Source organism: Lutra lutra, chromosome 8 (genome assembly GCF_902655055.1).
Source record: "Lutra lutra chromosome 8, mLutLut1.2, whole genome shotgun sequence".
NCBI lineage: Eukaryota > Metazoa > Chordata > Mammalia > Carnivora > Mustelidae > Lutra > Lutra lutra.
The window spans coordinates 44,264,339-44,291,219 of NC_062285.1; the positions used below are offsets into that span (position 1 = coordinate 44,264,339).

General features: G+C 39.8%; 1 protein-coding gene across 3 annotated transcripts in view; it reads right to left on the reverse strand.

Moving 5' to 3' along the window:
• SRGAP1 (SLIT-ROBO Rho GTPase activating protein 1) overlaps positions 1-26,881 on the reverse strand; it is a 279,336-nt gene that overhangs the window by 94,888 nt on the left and 157,567 nt on the right. For all 3 annotated transcript variants that reach the window (XR_007129383.1, XM_047740988.1, XM_047740987.1), the window contains exon 4: positions 14,857-14,919. Coding sequence is in view for 2 of the 3 variants with exons in the window: in XM_047740988.1 (XP_047596944.1) it covers positions 14,857-14,919 (63 nt within the window). In the remaining variant the exon portion in view is untranslated. The remainder of the gene's footprint in view (positions 1-14,856; positions 14,920-26,881) is intronic.

The following is a 26,881-nucleotide window of genomic DNA, read 5'->3' on the forward strand; positions in this document are numbered from 1 at the left end:
CAGGCTCCCTGCCAAGCAAGGAGCCCGACGTGGGATTTGATCCCAGGACGCTGGGATCATGACCTGAGCCGAAGGCAGCTGCTTAACCAACTGAGCCACCCAGGCGTCCCTTTATTTTATTATTTTAAAGACTTTATTTATTTATCTGAGAGTAAGAGAGCATAAGCAGGGGGAGTGGTAGAGGGAGAGGGAGAAGCAGGCTCCCTGCTGAGCAGGGAGCCTGGGCCACCAGGGTCAGTCCCAGGACCCTGAGATCATCACCTGAGCCGAACGCAGACGCTTCCCGGACTGAGCCACCCAGGCGCCTATCCAAGGGCTTATTTTCAACAGGGCCAGCGGGCAGGAAGGGCCTGTCAGAGAAGACCCATTACCACTGCATGCCAGGATCCTTCCACCTGCTACCTCGAGCCTTCCTGCTCTTTAGGGCACTGAGCCAACTCCCAGCTTCCGGAGCCAGGCAGAACCAGATTTGAGTTCCTGTGCTATCACCACTTCCTAGCAAGCAAGCCTCTTAACTGTTCTGGGCCCTCGTTCCTCTGAGGTGAAATGGGGATTAAATCACAGAATGCACAGAAGCACATAAGAGAGCGGAGAGTTTGATTCTTGATAGTTTTTACGGTCTGATGTGGAAATAAGTGTGCGGGCTCCAGAGACAGATTACTTGGCTTCAGATTATGCTCTAAGCTGAGAGGTACAGACCACTGTTGTTCTCATTCATGGCATTAGGGCTGGAGAAGTTCTGACCCCTGAGGTGCTGAGTGGTTTGTAGGGCAGACATGATGAACTCTCATAAAATTCACCTCTTCTTCCTAGGCTGATATGGCTCTCCACAGGTGAACAAAAACAGAATATACAAAATTCCATTATATTTGCAAAATAACTAGGGAGAACTCAACTTTGAGAGAGTATACTGGTAGTTAGAGCTTAACCTCACAGAATGGGCTATCTGGGTTCAAATCCTACTTGTGCACTTACTTACGGTGTAATCTTGGGCAAGCAACTTAATCTTTCTGTGCCTCGATTTCCTCACTGTGAAACCAGTGTATCATTCTCACTCATGGAATGCAGAAGGTAGTTGGAAGAATTAAAGGTGTCCTTACATGAAAAGAGCCCCAAAAGTCTGACATATAATAAGTGAACAGTAAATGTCAGTTGCTGATATTTGAAAAAAATGATCATAAACATTTTAAAAAAAGATTTGTTTATTTTTGAGAGAGAAAGAGAGTGCTTGTGTGTGTGTTCGTGGGGTAGGGGGGACAGAGGGAGAGGGAAAGAGAAAATCTCCAGCAGACTCTACACTGAGCACAGAGCCTGATGTGGGGCTCAATCCCAGGATCTTAAGATCATGACCTGAGCCTAAACCAAGAGTTGGATGCTTAACTGGACACTTAGCCAACTGAGCCATCCAGGCGCTCCTATCACAACACATGGTAAAAACAGGTAGTGATTTCTCCATGACAGGAAAGATGATCATTTCTTTTTTTGAAATAAATATTTTATTTTTAAGTTATCTCTACACCCAAAATGGGGCTCAAACTTATAGCCCCAAGATCAAGAGTCTCATGCTTTACCAACTGAGCCAGCCAGGCACCCCAAGATTATCATTTCTGATAGAGGTAAAGGGAAGGAAATTGGTGGTATTTCCATTTAGGCCACTTATGTATATGTTAAGAATTTTAGGGGCACCTGGGTGGCTCAGTGGGTTAACCCTCTGCCTTCAGATCAGGTCATGATCTCAGGGTCTTGGGATCGAGCCCCGCATCGGGCTCTCTGCTCAGCAGGGAGTCTGCTTCCCCCTCTCCTCTCTGCCTACTTGTGATCTCTGTCAAATAAATAAATAAACAAACAAACAAACAAATAAATAAATAAGGAATTTTAGCAAAGCTCTTTAGAATGAGCAAATAGATCAAGACTGACAATTAAATAGCATGAGATGTTTCCTTTACAGCTAGTTTATGAAGGAACACTTGAGGTATGTTGTGGCTCCACTGAAATGAAATCAGTATAAGAGTCTGAATTTATCATCAAATTATAGTTATAACTCAAACAAATGCTTTGAACGAAAGGCACTATCTGGGATTCTGGACCTTGCTGACTAGGGCCTGCCAACCAACTAAAAGGGCAACAGAAATGCAGAGAATAAACACAAGGGAAAATAGAGAAGACATATATGCGAAGGGAGTAAACATGGCTAAAGAAAATAAAAGAATAATTATATTACTATTTAGTGTAATGTTAAAGTTTTGTTTCAAGAGTAATTATAAATAGTAATTGTAATTTCAGATTATATTCAATTGAAGAGTAATTATAAAGAGTGCTAGTTCAATGGAAACAGCTTAGGTCTATGAAATCCAATAAACCTGGATTTTGATCCTTGCTTTGCTAGAGAACAACTCTGTAACCTCAGCCTGTCTGACCCTCGATCAGGCCCTGAATCTTATCTGCTAGAGATGACAACATCAGCTCTCCCTACATAACCAAAATTAGGGGACAATCAAACTGTGCCTCTCAAACACCTTGAAAGGTGTGGAATGAAAGAAAAAATGCACCAAATCATAGAAGGAAAAACTGATCGTGTAACTAGAAATCTTCTAAGAGGATTTTAATAATATCCCACTAAAAGGGTAGTAGTTGATGAAACTCAAGAGGAAAGAAAATAGGATGGCATTTAGCAGTCTATAGGAAGACAGAATCCATGCCATCGTTAATGTTTTTGTTTTCAGTTGAAAATTGACTGTTTTCTTCTCCAGCTTCAGGAGCCTGTGTTGGGGAAGGAGCATTCTTGTCTTGTACATCCAAGGGTGTGAGCCCTCAATCCACCCATCTGACCTGGGGGCAAGACTACTCATCTCTTCTAACCTGAAGCTTTCTCACCTATCAAGGGGGTGGTTGGACCGCGTGATCCTCCAGGCCTTCTCCAACTCCAAAATGCTGTGTGTCCTTGATTTCAGATACGAATCTTGTACCAACTAAATACCATAAGAATTTATGATTTGAGTTGTGTGTGTGTATAATATACTTCTCAGTGGGTAAAGGGAGTGATTTTTTTCAGTGTCAGGGTAAATACCAGATAAATTTTAACTGAAAGGAAAAGCCAGTGTAACAACAAATTATACTAATTATCTCCTTCTGCTTCTGTTGACTTGAGGCAGCCAGTAGTACACCATGCTACACTGAGAAAGTAGGATTCCTCCTATAATCCTCCATGGGCTCTGAGGCCATAACTCATCTGCTCTGTTGCACAGAAAATATCTAGAAATGAACAATGCCTGGACAGCCTAATGTACCGTTATATTGATGAAACTTATTCCAGGATATCTATCACTCTTGTGACTTTAATTAGCTGCCAAGCTGATCAGTGATCAATCATCAAGTGATCATCAAGGGGGGAAACCCAAAAACTCTTTGGTGGGTACAGGGTGATATAGAGATTTGCCACATGCTTTTATTTTTTATTGTAATATTTAAGCTAAAACAAGGTGTTAGTCATCTTTTTCAAAATGCTAAATTTAACAGCTTTAAAGTGGCAATATAAATTACAATTAGTTTCACAACATTTTGCTACTTTAATAAAAATTTTTAGTAAAAAATGACTAATTTATCCTAAAGAAGATAAATTATTGTAGCCCTTATTAAAAAGAAAATGTTTCGGGGCGCCTGGGTGGCTCAGTGGGTTAAGCCGCTGCCTTCGGCTCAGGTCATGATCCCAGGTCCTGGGTCCGAGCCCCGCATCGGGCTTTCTGCTCAGCAGGGAGCCTGCTTCCTCCTCTCTCTGCCTGCCTCTCTACTTACTTGTGATTTCTCTCTGTCAAATAAATAAATAAAATCTTAAAAAAAAAAATGTTTCTATTTGTAACAAGAGTGACCTGTACTTATTAATCTTTATCTGTCCTAGCTCTATTTGCAATAGTCACTAGAGGCAGTTTCTAATTTAAGTCTTTCAGTCATAGATAGGGGTTATTGGTTTTGTTTATGAACTCTCAACAAACATTCATATTCAGCAAACATTTCTTGAGTACCACAAATAGGCTTTGTCCTATTTGATTTCATTATGTTTTATTACTAGAAATCCAATTATATTTTATTGCTTATTGATTGATATCAGTTCATTAGTGCATAAGAGTAATTTTTCATGAGAGCAATTAATGTGGCATAATATCTGCCCATTTCACAATTATTAGAGATTTCTAACATGAAATAAATGTCACTGTATCCAAAAAATTCTTTTTGTGAAGGATATTTTCTTTTTCTTTTAAATTTAATTTTATTTTTTTTCACTGTCTAAAATTCATTGTTTATTTTCCTTATCTCTCAAGTACTTCACATGCTGGAAAGGGCAGAGGATTTTTTTTAGGAAGTCCAACGTACTACTCCCTTTATTTTTACATCAATGATTTGCTAATGCTCTGGCAGTATTCAAGCACAAGGGAATGTGGTTTCACACATCAGTGCTTTGCCTCATGTACGAACTGCTTTTTGGAGAACCCTTCCCATCCTTCCTTTATCACAAAAATCAGGTGTCACAGTGACTATCACTGAAATCAGGCTCCCTGGTGGCTCTGGGCTTTGCACAGAGCTGTGGAGACCTGTCTCTCTACTTAGTCCAGAATCTAACACCAAACATGGAAATAGCTCACTAGTCTAGCTCACTGATGACAAGGCCACGTGCTTGTCATTGATGCATTTCTAGGACCTCCATATTTGCTGAAAGGCTCCCCCCAACGCCCCAGCCACTGGGTGTGTATTACTTGGATGCAACAGAGATGACCCTGTAACAAGTCTACAGCAGAGGCAACAATGCTTTTAGCGCTTCCCATTCAACTGACTTAGAGACAGAGAAGAGACTCTGAGATTTGGGACAAATGCTGAAAAACTGCAATCCGAAAATCCTAGGACATCACAGACCACAGGCCTCCTCCGCATACTTGCTGGGCAACTGTCCTCCAAATAAGGAGGGCACGGTCTTAAAAGACAGCCGGTTTCATTTCTCACCAGCTCTAATAGTTGAACTCAGGCACCAGACTGGGGTTCAAATCTATGTTTTGCCTTGTAGAATGTTTCCTCACCTGTAACTGGGACTAAGAATAGTACCTGTAAGGCTGCTGTGGAGAGAAAATGAAAGAATATATATCAAGCTCTTGCAGGAGTGACTGACACACAGTGAATGCTTAATGGGTGCTATTGCACTAAGTGAAACACCCTTCTTTCACATCCTTTAAGCCCACAATGGCCTCAGTCCCACCAAGGCTGACTTGTTTATTTTCACACCTTGGAGGCTGAGAACAGAAGGATGGTCTTTGTTTTATGCATCAAAGAAACAGACCTGCCAAGAGACTTAATCCTTGCCCAACAAAGTCAACAGAGAAAAGTCAGTGACAGAAGTCATTCAGGAAACTCTTGTTCCAAAAGGGGTTTTCAGACAGTCTTCAGAGGCACTGAAATACAAGTTTAATCTACTGAAAAAAATACCCAAGAGCTGGCACCTGGAATACTTATTAATCGGGACCACCTTGAACACAGTGGCAGAAGTGACAATGGGTAAGGTTGAAGTAGTTGGCCATGTTGAGGGGCAAAGTGTATGTAAAATGAAAAGCCAAAGAATTTCATAGAATTTCAAAGTCTCCTGCAGTATTAAATATTTAATTCTTTCCAGGGAAATGTCTCACATGCCTTCAACATTGAAAGAGGATGTTAGCTCCCTCCCTTTTGACCTCAGACTTGCTAGTGGGGTTCTTTCCAGCTAGTCTCTTGGCTCAGGTAGAAGACCCTAAGGGCAAAGCCTTCCCTGAGGGGAAGCAAAACTACCCCTTCAAGCCATAAGGGCTGCCCTGAGCCAGCAAGACCCTACCTGTTGATTGACCCCAAGGCAATAATGGATTTGACCTTCACTGCCCACCTGCACGTACACACCCACCTTCGCCCCACATTTTCCTGGTATTAGCCTGGAAGCATTTCTGGCACTTTGGAGCCAGTCTTTGAGACGCTAGTTCCTGTCTTCCTGGTGTTGGCTTCACGGAAATAAATTCCTTTCCTGTTTCACCATCATTCCTTTCTCTGCCTTTGGATTGTGTCAGCAGCGAGTGGCTGGACCAGGTCTCTTTGGGACTCCTGAAGCTAGGGGCTCTTGCTCCCCTGCATGCATATACAGCATTACATGGGTTCACCAGACACTTAAGTTATAAGGTTTAGTACATGAAATATTTAAATGGAGAACACAAGACACCTGGAATCATAAAGCAAAAGCCCTACAATGCTTAGAATTGTAGCATCAACTACAATGGAAAAACGGTGTAGAATCCTTTTCTTTCAGTGAAAAATGCTTTGGAATTTGAAACATATCCTGTGCCTTAAATCCAACACATGTCATTCCATTTATTTAAAAAAAAAAAAAAAGGTGAGGGGAACAAAGAAGGAAGGTGAAAGAACTTAATCTGTACAAAGAAGCTTTTTGAGTTTTCAACTGCTTTCGGTGAGATGTCCAACAGTTTTTTTTTTTCCCCCTATTAAAGACTATTACTTTATTTGGCAGACAGAAAGCATAAGCAGGGGTGTGACATGCAGAGGAGAGGAAGAAGCAGATTCCCTGATGAGCGGGGAGCCCTATGTGGAACTCAATGCTAGGACCTACAGAATCATTACCTGAGCTGAAGGCAGACGCTTAACTGACTGAGGCACCCAGGTGCCCCAGATGTCTAACCATTTTTTGCTTCCCTATGTTCATGACAATTTCATTTTGGTACTCTCTCAAAATCCTTGAACTCCTGACTTGTCCTTTCTCTCTAGATATGGATCCAGAAGGAAATTCTATGAATATGCCTCATGTTCTTCCAAATTGTGTGCACTGGCTTACATTGTTACTTTTGCCTCCAAAACCTTCCCCGCCCCCTCTCCCTCTCTCTTATTACTGAAATCCTGTCCACTTTTGCCTTTTCCTCTCAGAATTTCTCTCAGTCCTCAATGTTTCTCAAATTCCCTTTGGATTTCCAAACCCTCTGCCTGAACCTCTGTTGGTACATAATGTTGGTACCTAATAACTTTAGATTATAATTGCCAGTAAAAAAGAGATTACAGTATGTGCCTGGTCTGAGACTTCCTAGTTGTGTGACCTCTGGCAGTATATTAACCTCTCTGTGCCTCACCTACCCATGAGGCTGTTGGGGGAATTCAGAAAACTAATTAATGTAAAGTGCTTAGAATGGTACCTGACAAAAGTTAGCTGTTATTATGTTCCGGTTGAGCTTTAATCTTTTAGACTGGAAGCCCAACTGGTAACTCTCCCTTGAAGCAGTCAGCATAGAAAACTACTTACTAACCTAAATTAAAATAAAACCTGGGTTTCAGTTTCAACCTGAGACTTTAGTTAATCACTTAATCTGAGCCTCTGTAATATTCTCCTTAAGTGAGGAAGTTAATTTGATTATTTCTAAAGGCCCATTTAGTGCTTAAAATTCTACAGTTTACAATTCTACAATCAGCCTAGAGTAGGATGAAATTCAGATAATCATGTGAGTTATAAAATAATGTATTAAGATACGCTGAAATGGATACAATTGATTTTGATCTTGATTTTTTTTGCCACATGACTTGTATATTTTTACTGGTGAACATTCCTGGTCCATTTGGAGACAATAAATCCAAGCAAAATGCCCCTAATTTATTCTATGTATATCTGTTATCTCTATATATTTGGGCTTGATAAGCAAATGAGAAACAATGCAAAATACTGTACCCAACAAAAAAAAAATTCTTATTAAGATGTTAGCTACTAAAGCACTGTAACTACTTAAAAGTCATAAAACTGTATTTTGGAATTGTAATAGTCAGGATAAAATATTCCTTGAGAAGAATTCTTGGTCTGACACATTCTTCTTTTTTTTTTTTAAAGCTTTTATTTATTTATTTGACAGAGAGAGCACAAGTAGGCAGAGCGGCAGGCAGAGGGAGGGGAGAAGCAGACTCCCCACTGAGCAGAGAGCCTGCTGTGGGGCTCGATTCCAGGACCCTGGGATCATGACCTGAGCTGAAGGCAGCCACTTAACTGACAGAGCCACCCAGGCACTCTGGTATGACACCTTCTTTAGAATTTTTTTGTTTTTTCTTAACTATACTTTCTAACATTTTCATTTCTAAGCCAAATAATTTTTTATCCCCAGTTCATACTGCTCACTTCTTTCAGAAGACAGTCTTATTTGTAATTCATAAGCACCAACCGTAACTGAATCTCAAATCTCAGAGAGAAAATGAAAATTCCAAGCAGGCACTTGGGATCATTTGGCTTCATTAATTAGCAGGATGTCCTAAAAGGCATTTATGTATAAAGTTCTTATCAAGCAGCTGTCCTCAGAGACAGGGAAAAATTTTATTAATCCCAAACATTTTGGGAGGAAAATGAAGCCAGGCTACATTAGCTAACTTAGTCTTCAAAGTCAGTCTGTCAACCCCAAGATTAGAATTCAGAAGTTGGCAGAGTCATCTGATCCCAACGCCTCTCTCTCTTTCCATCGAAGTATCTAGTAATAATATGCCAGAAGGATATATATGAACACTTTGTCAGCCCAAGATCTCTAAATAGATTGCTTTTTAAAAAAGTTTTCCAGGTGGCATCATGGAGAATGTGGTATTGCCCAAGAGGTTTTTAATTCAGGAGCTTTTCACATCTCTTTTCTACCTTATTTCTCTTTGTTCAGTGTTTTGTTCTGAGATGAGACCTTTTCGTAGTCCATCTCAAAGGAATGAATTTTCATTTTCACTACAAAGATATGTATTTCAAATACTTAAAATGCCCTCCAGCTAAAATAAATACTTAGCCAAAAAAATAAATAAATAAAAACCCTCTTTGAGGCTCAGAGAAAAATCTTCCGATACGTGGTGGCGAGTATCTTGGGCTCTCTCGGAATGACGTTTCAACCTTGCCTTGGGCATGTTTCTTTGTTACAGAAGAATGCATTAGCTCCTGGTTCGTGGGAGGCTCAGAAGCCAGCCAAGAAAGCTTTCCTCAGCAGTCCTCTGAGGTGGAGTTTTCAAGGAAGGGCTTGAAATAATAAACAGTGTCTTCCCTCTCAGCCCTTCTAAAAAATAATTAGTTTTTTATTTTATCATTTTAAACAGATAAGTGGTTCAAAGATATGTAAAGACCAGGGTGGATATCTGTGTACATGCAGCAACCCCGTTTTCCAAATCCCACAGAAGATGCTCAGCGCCTCTGGGTTTGTGCTAGGACAGCCTTTCCATTTTCTAGTTACATTTGTTAGGCAAATCAGAAGTGCAGTCAGAAGGAGGAAACAAAAATGAATGGAGTATCCAGCAATAGATCCTCAGCAGTAATCACTGTGTATGAATACACAGCTGCACAGGTGGTGTTGACACATATAACATTCAAGATAAATGAAAGATTGTATCTTAAAGAGGCACTCCAAATGAACATACGCCAACATTAAAGCCTAAAGTGCAAAACCATTTGGGTTTCCCATTCTGTAACCCACCAGACTGTCTGGAAAGCTCAAATGAGTTTTTACAAGTATCCAGGAGAGCATGCAGTGTGAGTTTTAGCTATGAGTTTTATCTATTAGATCATGTTCCACCCTTCCTTCCCCCACCTGCCCTGCCCCACCTTCCCTAAGGCAGCTGTCAGGTGGACAACTGATGGGCCTTAGGGACCACGAAGCTGGGTTTAGATTTTGGAACATTCATTAACTGTGTGATCCTGAGCTAATCATTCTGAGCCCCAGTTCCCCTTCATTACACTGGGATTAGGAATACCTGCCTCCTAGGGCTGCTAAAAGAAATGACTGGGATAATGTGCTTGCCTCATGATAAGGCTGGATAAATCTTCATTTTCTCAGTTCTTTCCTCATAATGCTAATGGAAATGGAGGATGGATTACCTCTTGACTCTAGCTAGCCATGTGTGTCACTGATGTATAGGGAGTGTGATGATCAATTACACATAATTACCGATCAATTTCATGTGGATTTATCATGACCGTCTGTGTTAATCTTTGTTAGAATTTGCTTACTGAGGATGGTAAGCCCCTTGTTTTTTAAAATGCTGAGCATAATGCTGCAAAGCAAAGACATTAATTTAGGACAGATCATTGTCTTTCTGCTAAAATGCAACATAACCTGTTGAGATTTTGGTATTAGGGGAGTGTCTTAGCAATTTAAATCACTGTTTACCAGACTGATGAAGGCAAAATTTGTTTTCAATGCCCCCTCTGACTTTTCGTGTCATCCTTGTTTTGTTTTTGCTTTTCCACCTCCCTACTAACCCAATGGCAGCCCTGATTTGTTTTTTTTAGGGAAAGTTATCTTCTTTTTTCCTTTTTTACAAAAGTAATAAATATCTGTTATAAGGAAAAAGTGTACATATGTGTGTATATACATATATAAGAGTCATGTGTAATTACTGCTGATATCGTCCCTGATATCCACAGACAAAGAGCTGTTACCATCCCCCCTCAACGAATGACGAAGAGGATGACATGACCAGGGGGGCACTAACAGCTAACTTTTATTAAGCATTTACTGTGGGCCAGGCACTGTTCTGAATGCTTGTATTAATTCAGATTTATCCTTTTAGTACTTATAATTGCCATACTATACATATATTTGTTTACTGTCTTTTTCTGCCCACTAGAATATAAATGCCTTGAGAAGAAGTATGTGGCCTGTTTTTACTCATACCTGCATCACCAGTATATCCCAAAGTGCCTGGTACTCTAATAGGCATTTTAAAAATGTTGGGGGGCGGAGCACCTGGGTGGCTCAGTCGTTAAGTGTCTGCCTTCAGCTCAGGTCATGATCTCAGGGTCCTGGGAATGAGCCCCGCATTGGGCTCCCAACTCGGCACAGAGACTGCTTCTCCCTCTTCCTCTAGCTGCTATTATGCCTGCTTGTCCGCACGTGCAGTCTCTCTCTCTCTCTCTCTCTCTCTTTCTGTCAAATAAATAAATAAATCTTAAAAATAAAATAAAAACAAAAAATGTTTGTTGAATAAATAAATTAGTCTTCATAACAATGTGGGTGAGCCTCACCCAATCTGGTGAGGGCCTGAATACAAAATACAAGGGCTGAATAAGAGAATTCGTTCTTCTGCCCTATGTGTCTTCCAGGTGAGACACAATCATCCTGAGGCCCTGTTTCTGCAAATAAAGGAAAGGTTGAGGAAAAAATATAGAGAAGGGTATGAATGTCCTCAAAGCCTTTCCTCCCCTTCTGGATGGCACTCTGATGCCACCATCCTCTCTCCTCTGCTCAGAAGTCTGGCCTTTATGCCTGATGCACACCTCTACTAAAAGGATCTGATAAAACACGGTTCACTCTAAGGTATAAATGATCACAAGGCATTTCTTTTGGCTCCTTCTGGGTGTTTGTGTTTTAACCTTCTGATAGAATGTTTGGAATAACCAAGAGGCCTCTGGGAGAACTATCTTTGGGTAAGGAAAGCCACACATAAGGCTGCTGCTCACCACTAAGGTTGACTGTAATTTTGAAAAAAGCGCTCAGTGCTCATCAGCTATACCGGTGTAAGGAAGCTAATGTACTTTCAGATGTTTTTGACTCTGAAGGAGTATCAAGAGATTTAAAAAAAAAAAAAAAAAAAAGGAAGGGAATTCAATAGCATCCTCAGTTGCTTAAGGCTACATATTTTGTACCTGTTGCTTTAGCAATCATTACTACATCATCTGCTGTACAAACTTCTATGCATAATGTAACTCTGATGATCATCTGTCCATGACCCATCAATGTTTGCACAAGAAACCTCAACAGCATTCCCCCAACTCCTGGTCCCCTGTTCAAATACTCCTCATCTTTTCTTCCCAAATATAAGCTGAATATGTATAATGAATAAATATCATTTCAATAAGACAGAATTTGTATATCTGAATTTAAAGGGCAAGAGAGACCAAACACCATTATCTTTTATAGTGAACTGTGTACACATATGTGTATGTGTATAATGAAGGTCTTTCCCAAAGGAACAGGACCTCTGACCTTGGATGAACATGCTCTCTGGTTAAGATCTTTCTTTTTCCAAATGTAGGGAGTCCAATGTGGAGCTTCTGAACTCAAGACCCCAAGCTCAAGAGGTTGGCCAATATCAAGAGTCAGATGCTCAGCTCACTGAGCCACCCAGGTGCCTCAAGATAAATTTTTTTTCCAAGAGTTTAAAGTGATCTACAGACTACCTAAGCAGAACCTCATTGCTCACCTCTACCATCCCTTAGTTTCTTTCTTTCTTTTTTTTTTTTTTTTTAAGATTTTATTTCTTTATTTGACAGAGAGAGAGATCACAAGTAGGCAGAGAGGCAGGCAGAGAGAGAGAGGAGGAAGCAGGCTCCCGGCTGAGCAAAGAGCCTGATGTGGGGCTTGATCCCAGGACCCTGGGATTATAACCTGAGCCGAAGGCAGAGACTTTAATCCACTGAGCCACCCAGGCACCCCATACCCCTTAGTTTCTTAACTGATTTTGAGAGGTTAAATGACTCTGACAGGGTCATTCAAACTCCAGTGGCCTTTTCTAGAACCTGGCTCTTTTAGTCTTTCAGGCTGAGAAAAAATGATGAGAGTTTTGAGATATCAGCTTACTTGATACATCTTTGTAGAGTCTGATAAATGTCTAAGTCCATTTGATAGCCTGAATAGAGGAAAAATTTCACTACGCACATCCCTCTCTGAGATAAAATCTTCACACAGCATTTTACTGATTTTCCTCATACTCAATGATCAAGTTTACTCTGCCATTGTTGCTTTGACTAGTACTACTAGCTTCAGACCATAATCAATATGCTCTTGTCTATGATGTCATGACAATCAGCAGACCTATTTTTTTTAAAGATTTTATTTTATTTATTTCTTAGAGAGAGAGAGCATGAGAGGAGAGAGGTCAGAGGGAGAAGCAAACTCCCTGCAGAGAGCCCGATGTGGGATTTGATCCTAGGACTCCAGGATCATGACCTGAGCCAAAGGCAGTTGCTTAACCAGCTGAGCCACCCAGGCACCCAGTTTTTTTTAAACATTTTATTTATTTATTTGAAAGAGAGAGAGAAAGAGCGAGCATGAGAGGGGAGAGGTCAGAGGGAGAAAGATCTATTTTTTAAAGTATTAGAGATTGATTTTTATTTCTAGGCAAAACAATGTCCAAGCAAAAGGATCCACAAGGGAAATGTCACAAAGCTCTCATCTTAGAATAGTTCAGTGGAAGAAGATATAGAATTTCTTCTTTGGATGCCTCAGAGGCATGATGTTCACTTAACTTTTAAATTCTAAATCCAAAAATGGTTGCCAACTTAGGGTATCAGAAATGAACAAATCACACAAAAACTATGAGCTAATAAATGGCCTTTATCATCAAAAACTCAATTTCACTAGCAGGGCATTTGGGTGGCAGTTGGTTAAGCAACTGACTCCTGGTTTTGGTTCAGGTCATATCTCAGGGTCGTGAGATTTAACCCCATGTGGGGCTTTGCACTCAGTGAGGCATTTACTTACAACTTTCTCTCCCTTTGCCCCCCCCCATGCATTCTCTTTAAAATAAATACATTTTTAAAAGTAGCATATGGTTTCACTTATTTGTGGAGCATAACAAATAACATGGAGGACATAGGGAGATGGAGAGGAGAAGGGAGTTGAGGGAAATTGGAAGGGGAGGTGAACCATGAGAGAATATGGACTCTGAAAAACAATCTGAGGGTTTTGAAGGGGGGGGAGGTTGGGGGAACCAGGTGGTGGGTATTAAGGAGGGCACGGATTGCATAGAGCACTGGGTGTGGTACAAAAACAATGAATACTGTTACGCTGAAAATAAATTAAAAAAAAATATATATATATATATAAGAAAAAAATACAAATTTATCACACATGTACGAAAAACTGAAAAGTGAATTTCATAAGAATATCACTCATTTTATAAATTAAAAAGCTTAAAACTACAGTGTCTTTTAATTAGCAATTATCAATGGAGCATTAAAAACAATTTACAAAACTGCATTTTACACACATGGCTTTTTAAGAACAAATGGGATTTGTAAATCAAGAAACATATGTTAATAATGTTTCAGGTTTAATTTGCCTATAAATAAGAATTCAAATAATCTTATACAATAAAAATGCAAATATCTATAGCTATACAAATTAATATTATTCATTTCTCATTATGCTGTTCTCTATTTTAAAATAAAAACTCATCAAATTCCTCCAGAAGGAATTTGTGTTTAATAATATGATCATTAAGTATAAAAAAATTTACATGGACATATGACTAATTCCAACCTGCAACCTCACTGTTTTTTTTTTTAAATAAAATAGCTTTAATTTATTTAATTTCTTATGATTATATACAGTAACATGAATAAAAAAAAGCAGATTATTGCCAAGGAGAAAAATATATACCTGCCCAAATGTAATTTTAATATATTAGGTCATTAACCAAACAATTTAACTAAAATGGGAAAAAAATTAATTAAAGTAACAGAATAAAGCAACTCTAAGTTACTCAAATTCCGGAATGGCTAATTTAAGAATGGTAACAATTTAAGACAAAATACTCTGGAATTAAATATATGTACATATCACCTATAATTCAACCAGTTAAAAACATGTCTTACTGGGACATTTATACTCTAGTTTCTTAAACGTGTGCTAATTGCACATACATATTTACTTGAATACAGTCTCCCCAAATGAGAGGATATGGCAAAATGTAGTAGTGTGCATCCATCCACCTTGTTCCACATTTCAACCAGAGAAGCATCCATCAACATCCTAGTTTAGAATAAATTTTAGTAAGAGCAATGTTTCTGCAAACCAAAATTCTAAACCAAGGATTCTTGCAAAAGAAGAAAGATTATGTGCTTACCGTATAGAGTTCATTAAGGACCTTCATCAAATCCTCATGAAGTTGGAATGCAATCTCTTTGCTCTATAATAAAGAAGAAATTAATATTTTAAAAAGTAAAAGTAATAGAAACTTGTTTCTAAATTATATCTTAATTGTGACTGAAAATAGAAGAATGTATATAATACAATGGAAGGCCAACATATCTTTAATATAATAAACATCTTTAACCAAGCTGCCTTTTTTTTCTTTAATCTTTTTTTTTTTTTTTTAAATAAGTAAGCTCTGTGCCCAACATGGGGCTTGAACTCAGGACCCTGAGATCAAGGGTCACATGCTCTACTGACTGAGCCAGTGAGGCCCCCCTACCCTCTTTCTTTCTAATTACAGTATAGTTAACACACAATGTTACATTAGTTTCAGGTGTACAACATAGTGATTCAACATCTCTGTAATTCATGCCATGTTCACCACAAGCACAGCTACCATCTGTCACCACACAATGCTATTATAGTATCACTGACTATATTTCCTATGCTGTATCTTTAATCTCCGTAACTTATTCGTTTTATAACTGGAAGCCTGTATCTCCCACTCCACTTCACCCATTTTGCCCATGCCCCTTCCTCCCTCCCATGGGGCAACCATCAGTTTGTTCTCTGTATTTATGGATCTGTTTCTGCTTTTTGTTTTTGCTTTTTAGATTCCAGATGTAAATGAAATCATGTGATATTTATCTTTCTTTGTCTCACTTATTTCACTTAGCATAATACTCTCTTGGTCCATCCATGTTATTGCAAATGGCAAGATCTGACTCTTTTTTATGGCTCAGTAATATTCCACTAGAGATATACACCCCCCGCCCCGCCCCAGCATCTTTATCCATTCATCTATCAATGGACACTGGGTTGCTTCCATATCTTGGCTACTGTAGATAATACTACAATAAACACAGGGTACATATGTCTTTCCAATGAGTGTTTTCATTTTCTTTGGGTAAATAACCTGTAGTGGAATTACTGGATCATATGATACTTGTATTTTTAATTTTTTAAAAGATTTTATTTTTTTTATTTTTTAAAAAGATTTTACTTATTTATTTTACAGAGAGAAATCACAAGTAGGCAGAGAGGCAGGCAGAGAGAGACGGAGAAGCAGGCTCCCTGCGGAGCAGAGAGCCCCATGTGGGGCTCGGTCCCAGGACCCTGAGATCATGACCTGAGCCGAAGGCAGAGGCTTAACCTACTGAGCCACCCAGGCACCCCAAAAGATTTTATTTTTAAGTAATCTCTACATCCTATGTGGGCTTGAACACATGACCCTGAGATCAAGAGTTGCATGTTCCAACAGCTGAGCCAGTCAGGTGTCCCGCTATTTTTATTATTTTGATTTCCGCAGTGGCTGCACCAATTAACATTTCCAGCAACAGTGCACAAGGGTCTTCTTTCCTCCACATCCTTGCTAACAGTTATTTATCTTTTTGATTCTAGCTAAATGGTCCTTTCTAGATACTAGACGTATGCACAAATGTCACCAGAGGCTGGTGGCAAATAAGTAGAGTACAATGGCTTTTCCCACCACCCAAATCAGACTTTAACAAGAAGAAAAAGTAAGTAGGTTCTCAGAACACAATTTTACTTAGTTGCATTATTCATTAAAGAATCAGAAATAAGGGCACCTGGGTGGCTCAGTTGGTTGAGTGTCTGACCCTTGACTTCAGGTCAGGTCTTGATCTCATCATGAGTTCAAGCCCCATACTGGACTCCACACTGGGTGTGGAACATTCTTTAAAAAAAAAAAAAAAAAAAAAAAAAAAAAAGATGAATTTCAGCATCCCATCTTAGTATTGTCACAAAGAAATCTTGTGATTCCCAAAAAGCTAGGTTAGAAACCAAAACAGAAATTAATTCTCCCTTTCCAAAATAACTATTTGATTGACTATAATTTTAGTTTTAAGAAAGCACTTTCAAAACAGTGAGACAGTGAGGCCACTTATCATCCATATGCTTTTGCTTCTGTATTTATTAACTTCTTTTTTTTAATGTTTTCATTTCAATCCCGGTTAGCATACAGTGTAATACCAGTTTCAGGTGTACAGTCTAGTGATTTGTCACTTTCCTACAACACCTGGTGCTCATCTGCATTTATTATTTTCATTAAGATGAAAAAGAGTTCTATGCTTCTGCTCAGTTGTTAAACAACCAGCATTCAAAACAGTCTTCCCTAGGCTAATTCTGTGAGTTTGATGTTTGAGTATTGGAATATTTTTTCCAGCAAATCTATAAGCTATTTTAAAGGAAATAATATATCCAAATTAATTTTTATTTTATTCCTGTTTTGAGTTCCTGATGTAGTCAGCTACAGAAAATGGAAAAAATGTAGTGTGGGCTTCAGCTACAATTTGAATCAAGAACAACATCCACTGGATCATTTATGTGTCTCCCACCAGATGTCCGCATGGGGGGTAAGGGCCATATCTCGGCCAGCTCTGGGACCCTGGTGTCCTGCACAGTACTTGGGAACCAGGCCAGGACTAGGGGAAGGCAGGTGAGGCACCAGCGGTATGGCATGTAAGGCGGGATTCCCTCCCTGGCTAGTGGGTGCACGTGGGAAGCTTCCAATAAACGCTTGCTAAATAAACCCACACACCAGCTGAAATACTGTGTCTGTGTAATAGCTCAAGTAGTTACTACATCTGCTGAAGGCTGGCCGCTGGTGAGAGAGGAGAAAGGAAAGCCACACAGGCCACTCTTAAGAAAATGTAACGGGAGGGGCGCCTGGGTGGCACAGAAAGTTGGGTGTCTGACTCTTGCTTTTGGTTCAGGTCATGGTCTCGGGGTCATGGGATAGAGCCCCATGTTGGGCTCTGTGCTCGGCGTGGAGTCTGCTTGGGATTCTCTCTCTCTCTGTGCCTTCCACTCATCCTTCCTCTCTCTCTCAAATAAATAAATCTTTTTTTTTTTTTTTAATTTGGCAGAGAGATCACAAGTAGGCAGAGAGGCAGGCATAGACAGAGCAGGAAGCAGGCTCCCTGCAGAGCAGAGAGCCCAATGCGGGGCTCGATCCCAGGACCCTGCGATCATGACCTGAGCCGAAGGCAGAGGCTTTAGCCCACTGAGCCACCCAGGTGCCCCTCAAATAAATAAATCTTTAAAGAATGAAAATATTAGGATCTAGAGGAAACACAGTCCATCTGCAAACCCAGGACAGTCACTGGGTCAGGCCTCCCTCAAAGAAGGCCAAATGTGACGAAGCATAAACTCCTGGAAGATAAAACAGTGTGGAAAGATGACAACAGGGTAGTACCTGAACTGAGAGGAATTCAAATTCATTAGCAGCACTTGTTGCAGGGTCTTCTTGATGCGATAAAGAGTACTGCTGTTTAGCAAGCTCCACTAGCTTCTAACATCCTTAAATTGGAGTTAGAGACTTTGTGTTTTGCTGTGTCCCTGATATGTGAAGAGGTAGGTGAACAATCACTCAAGAGTGAAAGGAAAGTCACAAGTGAGCAAATGAAGCCAACTGAAACTCATTTTATTTTCCTCGAGTCTTGGTTACTCTGACCGTATACATTACATTGTAATCTCCTATGTCTTCAGTTTGGTGTTATTTTAATATCAAATTTCATGCAAGGATCTGGGTCACCAATTCAGAACTCTCTAATGGGATCAAAGGCCACTGAGTGACTCCGCTCAGCTGTTCATGTTTCAGGTAGAAAGTCCAAAAATAAAGTATTTCTTGGCAAAGACTTAGGACAATAACAACAACAAAAAATCCCTTAGGTCCGATTAGCCCTGAATGAGAATATTTAAAATCAGATTGAAGACTTGGGTTTGGGGTGATAAGAGTTCTGCCAGGCTGTCCTAGGTCAAATATCTTAGAACAAGCAAGAAGATTCTTTGTACATTTTGCATTTACAAGATTTCAGGTAATGGGGTAGAAGAAATCTGGCTGGCATCACAAACTGCGATCTACCAAGCATACTCTTACATCTTCCTTTCACCTTTTCCCAGAGGCCCTGAAATATAAAAAAATCGCCTGAGAGGCAGTATTCATAACGCTTAAAAGCAAGGACTCTGGAGTCCCAATGCCTGGATCTTAGGTTTCAAAGATTTTGGATTCCTGTGGGCCTCAGTTTCCAGATCTGTAAACTGAATATAGTCATTGTACCTATCTCACAGGTTGATGAGAGCATACATGGCCTTTAGATTAATACCTGACACACAGTAAACATCCCATAAATCTTATAATTCTTTCCCAGACACTATTTGTAATGACAACTTCCTCGAGCAAAAAGCCCATGTCATATTTTTCTTTTTCTTGATCTGCAAGGACATTTGCTACATTGACTTTCATGTACAAAGTGGTTGGCAGATACTGGTTGATTTGATTTTGCTGTCCCTGCCCATTGCCCTGGCCATTAGGTCCCTCCAGGTGACACCCAATTTAGAAGGGCCCAAGTACTGTGTTCTAGCCCTCAGGCTTTAGTTCCATCCACAGTCCTTTGCCACGCATGTACACAAAACTTACCTTTCTCTGTTCCATTTACATGGGGGTCACTAGTGGTACTCGATGAATTAATCAAACATATCCCAGGAAATGGAAGTTTCCTCAAGCCAACATGAAAAGACATATACAAATCAAGAAAGAGGACTTAAGGATCCATGGGAATTTCAGATGTTCTGAAAAGTTGGTGGGGAGTTCCTTTCAGGTTGCTAAACCCCTGCCTAACCTCATGGCACACCAGCAAAGTTGCTGCCCATTTGCTTTAATTCACAGTCCAAATCCTCCATCATCTAGGAAGTAACTTCAAAATTAACTACTCTCTTCCCACCACAACTTCTTTAGTGTGCAAAGGTTGTTATAGAACTGTACTGCACTCTGAAGCACTCATTCATGTGACTAATGCCTGAAACATGAATTCACGGCACATCTTCACAAATACACAATCGGCTGGACACAACAAGAAGTCCCCGTCTGAGGGCTGGGCCATGGTGTCTGTGCTGTGAGCATGGAAACAGTGAAGGGATCACCTCATGTCAGCCCCACCTCAACTTTAAACATGTCTCCAGGGATGCCTGGGTGGCTCTGTTGTTAAGCGGCTGCCTTCAGCTCAGGTCATAATCCCAGGATCCTGGGATCGAGTCCTGCATCGGGCTCCCTGCTCAGCGGGGAGCCTGCTTCTCCCTCTCCCCCTGCCTGCCTCTCTGCCTAGTTTGCTCACGTGCTCCTCTCTGTTAAATAAATAAATAAAATCTTAAAAAAATATATAAACATGTCTCCAAATTCCTACACTAACAGTGAAAAACAATCCTGTCTTCAAAATGCTACTCTGGACCCCAAAAGAAATGATCTTAAACCAAAACATGCCTGCTGGGGCACACAGTTAGTACATGGCAATATTAGACTAATAAATGGAAACCTTCCAATTAGAAAATATCTGGATTACTGAAGCCCGTCAAAATTCAGTAGGTTAAATATCCCTCTGAATTCTATTTCATTAAAAATTTGAAAACAGGGGCACCTAGGTGGCTCAGAGCCCCCCGTGGGGCTCTCTGCACAGCAGGGAGCTGCTTCCCCATCTCTCTCTCTGCCTGCCTCTCTGTCCACTTGTGATCTCTCTCTCTCTCTCTGTCAAATAAATAAATAAATAAAATCTTTTTTTAAAAATTGAAAACAGTGAAGCAGATCCTTGATCCTTGTACAAGAACTGCTAAGTAAGAAAGATGATACCTCGGTATTAAGGAAAGCAATGTGTCCCCTTACAAGAGAAAATAATAACTATGAAATGATGCATGTTTGAAATCAGGTGTTTTCTATGTTATTGGAGACTGGCAGATTAAAATTACTTTTGCAGGGGCACCTGGGTGGCTCAGTGGGTTAAGCCGCTGCCTTCAGCTCAGGTCATGGTCCCAGGGTCCTGGAATTGAGCCCCGCATCGGGCTCTCTGCTTAGCAGGGAGCCTGCTTCCTCCTCTCTCTCTGCCTGCCTCTCTGCCTGCTTGTGATCTTTGTCTGTCAAATAAATAAATAAAATCTTTGAAAAAAAAATAAAATTACTTTTGCAAAGGGCAGGAGAGTCCCTTCAACTGCTTGGGTGTGGAGTTGGAAATGGGAAGATTTAGTTTTCTTCTCCCATTAATATGAGCCTATGTTAAGTTCCAGTGATGGTAAAACTTCTAATACATTACAATAAAACTCCGAGATTCTGATCCAAAGGGAAGGAAAATGGTTAGAGCTTCAATTCAGTTGCCATTTACCGTCTCCAGTTTGTACACCAAGAGTTGAATACCAAGCTTATTTCTAATTATTTATTATTTATTGTCGCTTTGATGTTTTGGACACCTCAGACATAAGTTTAAAATGAACAGTCCCAAGGTATTTACCTTTTCACATTATAAGAATGAATTAAATACCATGAAGAACTACAAATAGAGAACAGAGGGACACAACCACCACCATTATAGTTTGGTGTTTTTCTCTCAAGCTTTCCATCTAAACGCGGGTCTGCACTGTAATCATTCTAGCATAATGAAGTATCTTTTTCTACTCTGCTTTTTCCCCAGTAACAATACACTTCTCCATGTACTTACGTAATTTTCAGAACCATCATTATTGGATTCATATTAACTATTCAGTGAATGTATATTAACCATTCTTCTACTATGGTTACTGGTTTTTCCATTACTATTTTCCATTAATCATTCAATCATTTATTTACTTATTCATTCACTTTTACCAATCTGCCTTAAGCACTCTTAACTATTATCATAAATGCTGGCCCGAGGGCATATCTTGCATTTTATGTTGTATCCCTAAGATCAATTCCCAGACATGAGATTAGCAGGCTGGAAGTACTGACATTTCTAAGACCCCTGATACATATCAGAAGATCATTTTCTAAAAGGGTTCTAATGAATTTGTATTGCTTCCAGAACAACAGTGTCACTCAAGTCAGAATCTGGGGTCCATCCAAGATTCACTTCTCCCTAAAGGAGGAGTCACCAATCCTATCTATTCTGGCTGATCCATTCTTCTGCGTACCATTAGAATAATAAAAAAAAAAATCTAATTATGTCCTTTCTCTGAGTAAGCCCTCCAAAGGCTTGCTCTAATTTTTCAGGATAGAGTTCAAAATTCTTAAATCACCTGTAACCTCCCCTGCCTACCTAGCCTACTTCACCTTCCACAAATCTTAAACGATATCCTTCAGCCTGGTCATAAAATGTCATCTCACCTGTCCTGATTTCACATCTCTGTATTTTCCCCAGGCTGGCCCCCTCTACCAGGACTCTCCTTTCTTTTCTTCCCTGCTACAGTCCTGTTTGCTACTCTGAAAACCTTCTTGTAATTTCACCTTGCCTCCCAAAGAAAGAAATGACATCTTCCCCTCTCTGTGATTTTTTAAAAAAGATTTTATTCATTTATTTTAGAGAGAGAAAGGGAGAGCATGAGAGAAAATAAGCAGGGGGGAGGGACAGAAGGAGAGGGAGAAGCAGAGCAGAGAGCCCAATGAGGGCTTGATTTCAGGGCCTTGAGACCATGACCTGAGCTGAAGGCAGACACTTAATGACTGAGTCACCCAGGCACCCCTCCCCTCCATCTCTGTGATTTTATAATATGTTCATTTTTCACAATCCCTAGGCTGCATAATTTAGTGGTTAAAATCTAAAATCTAAAATCGAACTGCCTATTTTCAAACCTGTTATAGTCTGTGCCTAAGTTAAATAATTTTGTGAGACCTCAGTATTTTTCAAGGGCAAAATGGAGACACCAGTAGTTTCTACGTCAGAGTTTTATTGGGATGGTCCTTGTTGCTACTTAACACAAAATGTGGCATACGGTGAATGTTAAGCTGATGCTACCCACTAATATTACACTTACCACATTTCTTTCTCTCCTCACAAAGAGCGTTTCATTGAGAGCAGGCACTATTGCCCAGGGCCTGCCTGGGTAGTTGGCATACTACGGATTCTAGATACCCATTTCTTGAATGATTGGCCCAGACCTGAGTAAATAAAGCATGGCTTCTGCCTTCCACAGTTTAAAATCTCATGGAAAAGCCAGACATGCCAAAACAGCTTTTTATACAGAGCACTGTAATAAGCACTATGCTGTGTGGGCCCTGGCCAGGATCTCTAATCCTGGAGTCCTGCAGGCTTGCTACCTGAAACTCCCAGAAATAAGAGAGAGAAAGGCAGAAGAAAGAGCATAATTAATAAAACCACATGTCAGTACACTGAGCAATCAATCAATGATCTACATGGTTGGATTAAATGACCAACTCAGAGGGTTTCTGGCTTCTCACAGAGGCATTTTTGAAGTAAATCCATTGTGATGACCAGAATCCCGACCTTATGCTGAGTCAGAGAGTGAATAAGAAGGAAAGAAGAAAACCAGATTAAATACTTAATGAGAAGATTTTAAATGACTTTGGTGTCTCATGCTCAGTGAGTTTTGGATGTAAATTTTGGTTAAAAGAGTCAGTCCATCCTTCCACAGTGTGTGTGCTTTTAAGTTTCCAAGGATCCTGTTCATGTGTCTCTATAATAATAGATTCTTCTAAATCATGGAAATTCAGAAGACAGAAGCAGCAGCGTCCTCCAAAATGCCTAATGGGGAAAGTTAGGATGGTCTTAATGGTCTGAACCAAGCTTCTGGATAACATTTAATAGTGTTTCCGTACTTTTCCCTTCTCTCCATCAAGTGACATGGTTTTGTGTTTATTACAATGCACAACTAAGTATGAATGCATGGAATTAGCCTCACAATCTACTTCATTTCTGAGGAGAAAACCAAACAATATTCTCTTAGACAAACTCCATGCCATTAGAAAATGTAGGAAAATCAGAATCATAGATCATGGGAAACAGAACATCGTTCTGAAATAAGATAAAACTTAATTTTCAAGGATGTATCTGGAACATCTCCTAGAATATTTACTAATAAATTGCTAGGCAAATGTGGCATTTGGCATCTATGTGAAAAAGGTCTGCTGTTGCTTGTGTTTAGCCTGAAAGCCAACAATCTGAAAGACGCAAAATTATGTATACTGTCACTCGTAACCTCTCAGGTATAAAAGCACCAGAACAGAAAGATTGAGTAACGCAAGATTCACATTTAAAATCCCACAAGTAATAAAGGAGAGGGGACAACTATTTTAATCTTCAGCTTGTATTTCCTCAACTCTTCAAGAAACAATTTTTCATGCCGGGTTTATTTCTCTACTCAAATGGTGATAAATTAGAAATATCTTTTCGGTGTCAATAAATGAATCATCACTTATGCAGATATTCTCAGTAGCTGATATAAACAAACCCACCCAATTAAAAACAGAATGTGTGATGAAATTCTGGTTCAGACTGTAATATAATTAACTAAAAATATACGAAATGTGTATTTCCACAGCATTTTCCAATATGCTGAACTTTACAAAGATTTGTCAACGCAGGGGCACCTAGGTGGCTCTGTGGGTTAAAGCCTCTGCCTTCGGCTCAGGTCATGATCTCAGGGTCCTGGGATCAAGCCCCGCATCGGGCTCTCTGCTCAGCGGGAAGCCTGCTTCCTCCTCTCTCTGCCTGCCTCTCTGCCTACTTGTGATCTCTCTCTGTCAAATAAATAAAATCTTAAAAAAAAAAAAAAAGATTTATCAACGCAAACTTTATGAACATTTCTTTTTACTAGCATAATAAGAAAATGTTTATTAGCACGGAGAGGACATAATAATATATTTTCTATGGTACACGAACCTGAGTCTACAAATTTCTCACCAAAGCCAACTGTCTTTCTTGCCTGTGGTAGACGTCATGTGCGGGGATCCTAAGCCACACTGCTTCTCAGTGTGACCAAAAGCTTCTATCGATGGCACAGTTGGCTGGGATTATGAGTGTAGTCTGTGGTGAAGCCAAAGAGACCACATTGTGTAGGGAACCACATTGCGTAAGATTTCAGTCTTAATAGCACTGCAGTAAGAAAAATCCAGGGACTACTTACAGAAATACATCAGTTAAGTAGCTTTGCTCATTTATAAGTCATCCATTGAATTAGTAAGCAAAAGGCAGAGATTCTTTGAGATACTAATAAAAGTTCATTCATTCATGTGCTCACTCATGGATTCACTCATTCATTCTACCAGTTTTTAGGAGTATCTTCTATGTGTCAAGGTTAGAAAAAGTGGCCTTACAGTCTAGTGACTGAGATAAACACAACCATTTCAATCCAGTCTGATTTATGCTTATTCAAATAATCTGAACCAAGTAAAATCTCTACATACAAATCTTGAACCAAACTCAAAATTTAATAAACTAATCAATTTTCAAGAATACAACCTAGGGGCCCCTGAGTGGCTCAATTGGTTAGGTGTCTGCCTTTCAGGTCATGGTCTTGGGGTCCTGGGATGGAGCCTTACGTTAGTATCCCTGTTCAGCAGGGAGTCTGCTTCTCCTTCTCTTTCTGTCCCTCCCCGCTCTCTGCTCGTGCTCTCTCTCTCTCAGATAAATAAAATCTTAAAAACAAAAAAAAGAATTTAAATCAGAATCTTCCTTTACTGCTCTATATTTAGCCTAATACTAATAGTACCATCTCAGAACTACAAGTGGTTAGTTGGTCTATAGAATTAGTCATCTATTTAAGTAAAGGATGGAAAAAGAAAAATATTCCCACAGTAAGTGTCCTTTCATCAAGGACTTGGCTTCTTGAATACAACCAGAGAAATTTAGCAAATATTTGTGGCTAGTGGGCAAATGTACATGGGATGACAGCCTACCTGAAAGGGGAAAAAAAAAACCCATAACCTTCAATATGGTCTAGGGTCAGACTATTTAAATATCTTTTACTTCTCTGAGCTATTTCCTCATCTGTAAAATAGAGAATATTACAATATCCAGTTGACCCCAGAACAATGCAACTTTGAACTACATGGACCCACTTATATGTGAAGCTTTTTCGAAAAACAGCTGTACAAAAACAGTACAGTACTGTAAGTGCATTTTCTCTCCCTTATGACTTTCTTAATAACATTTTCATTTCTCAAGCTCACTTTATTATAAGAGTATAGTAAATTATACATATAAAATATGTGTTAATTGGCTGTTTATGTTCTTGGTAAGGCTTCCAGTCAACATCTGGTTACTGGTAGTTAAGTTTTAGGAGATTCAAAAGTTATATGCAGATTTTCAACTGTGTAGGGGGTTGGCTCCCCTAACCCTCACATTTTTCAAGAGTCAACTGTATACTCCCTAGGGTTCTTACAAGGATTAAAGGAGATAGTCATTGTTTGTGCCCAGCAGAGTATCTGGCACATTTGAAGAACTCTATAAATGAAGGTTCTGTCATAATGTTGCTATGTCACATTATGCAGTGTCACATCCTTGTTTCATCTCATGAAGTCACCCTCCATTTTTCTACATGCTGGCACAAGTGTATTCATAGTGACTTTCAACTCAGTAGTCTGAGATGGTCACTTCAACATAATTCAAGACTTTCTTTCTAGAATGCTTAAATTTTGTTTGAGGTACCATAGTAAGGAAGATGAAGTCCATTCCAAAGCTACAACAGAGCAAAACGCCACGGTGCTCCCTTGTTGGTATCAGACTGCAGTAACTGTTGGAATGTCTTCCTTAGGCTAAGGAACTTGTCTCCCCTCATGTTTTATCAATTGGTCTTAACTCCTGTAGACTTACAGAGCTAGTTAATGTAAGCTATCTTCTATAGGACAGGTCTTCAAATACGCAAAGACGGCTACTCTGTCCTAGCTAAGGTTTAACTACTTTCCTTTTACTAAACATTCCCAGTTTATTTATTCCTTACGTGACACAGTTTAAGGAAATTAGCATTCTCCCTGCGTGCCGCCCCTCCCCCCCCACCGGTTATTACTGTCTTGCAGCTAGTGGTATCAAAGCCACTTTCTTTATACGTCAAGGGGTGGAGGCTAAAATCTTGAAAGGATTCCCCCCACCCCTGTGACTGTTGCCCTGTTTTGTGGAAGCAGTCCAAACCCATCTGCATGGTTACTATAAGCCCAGGAATCTTGGAATCACGGCTAGGTT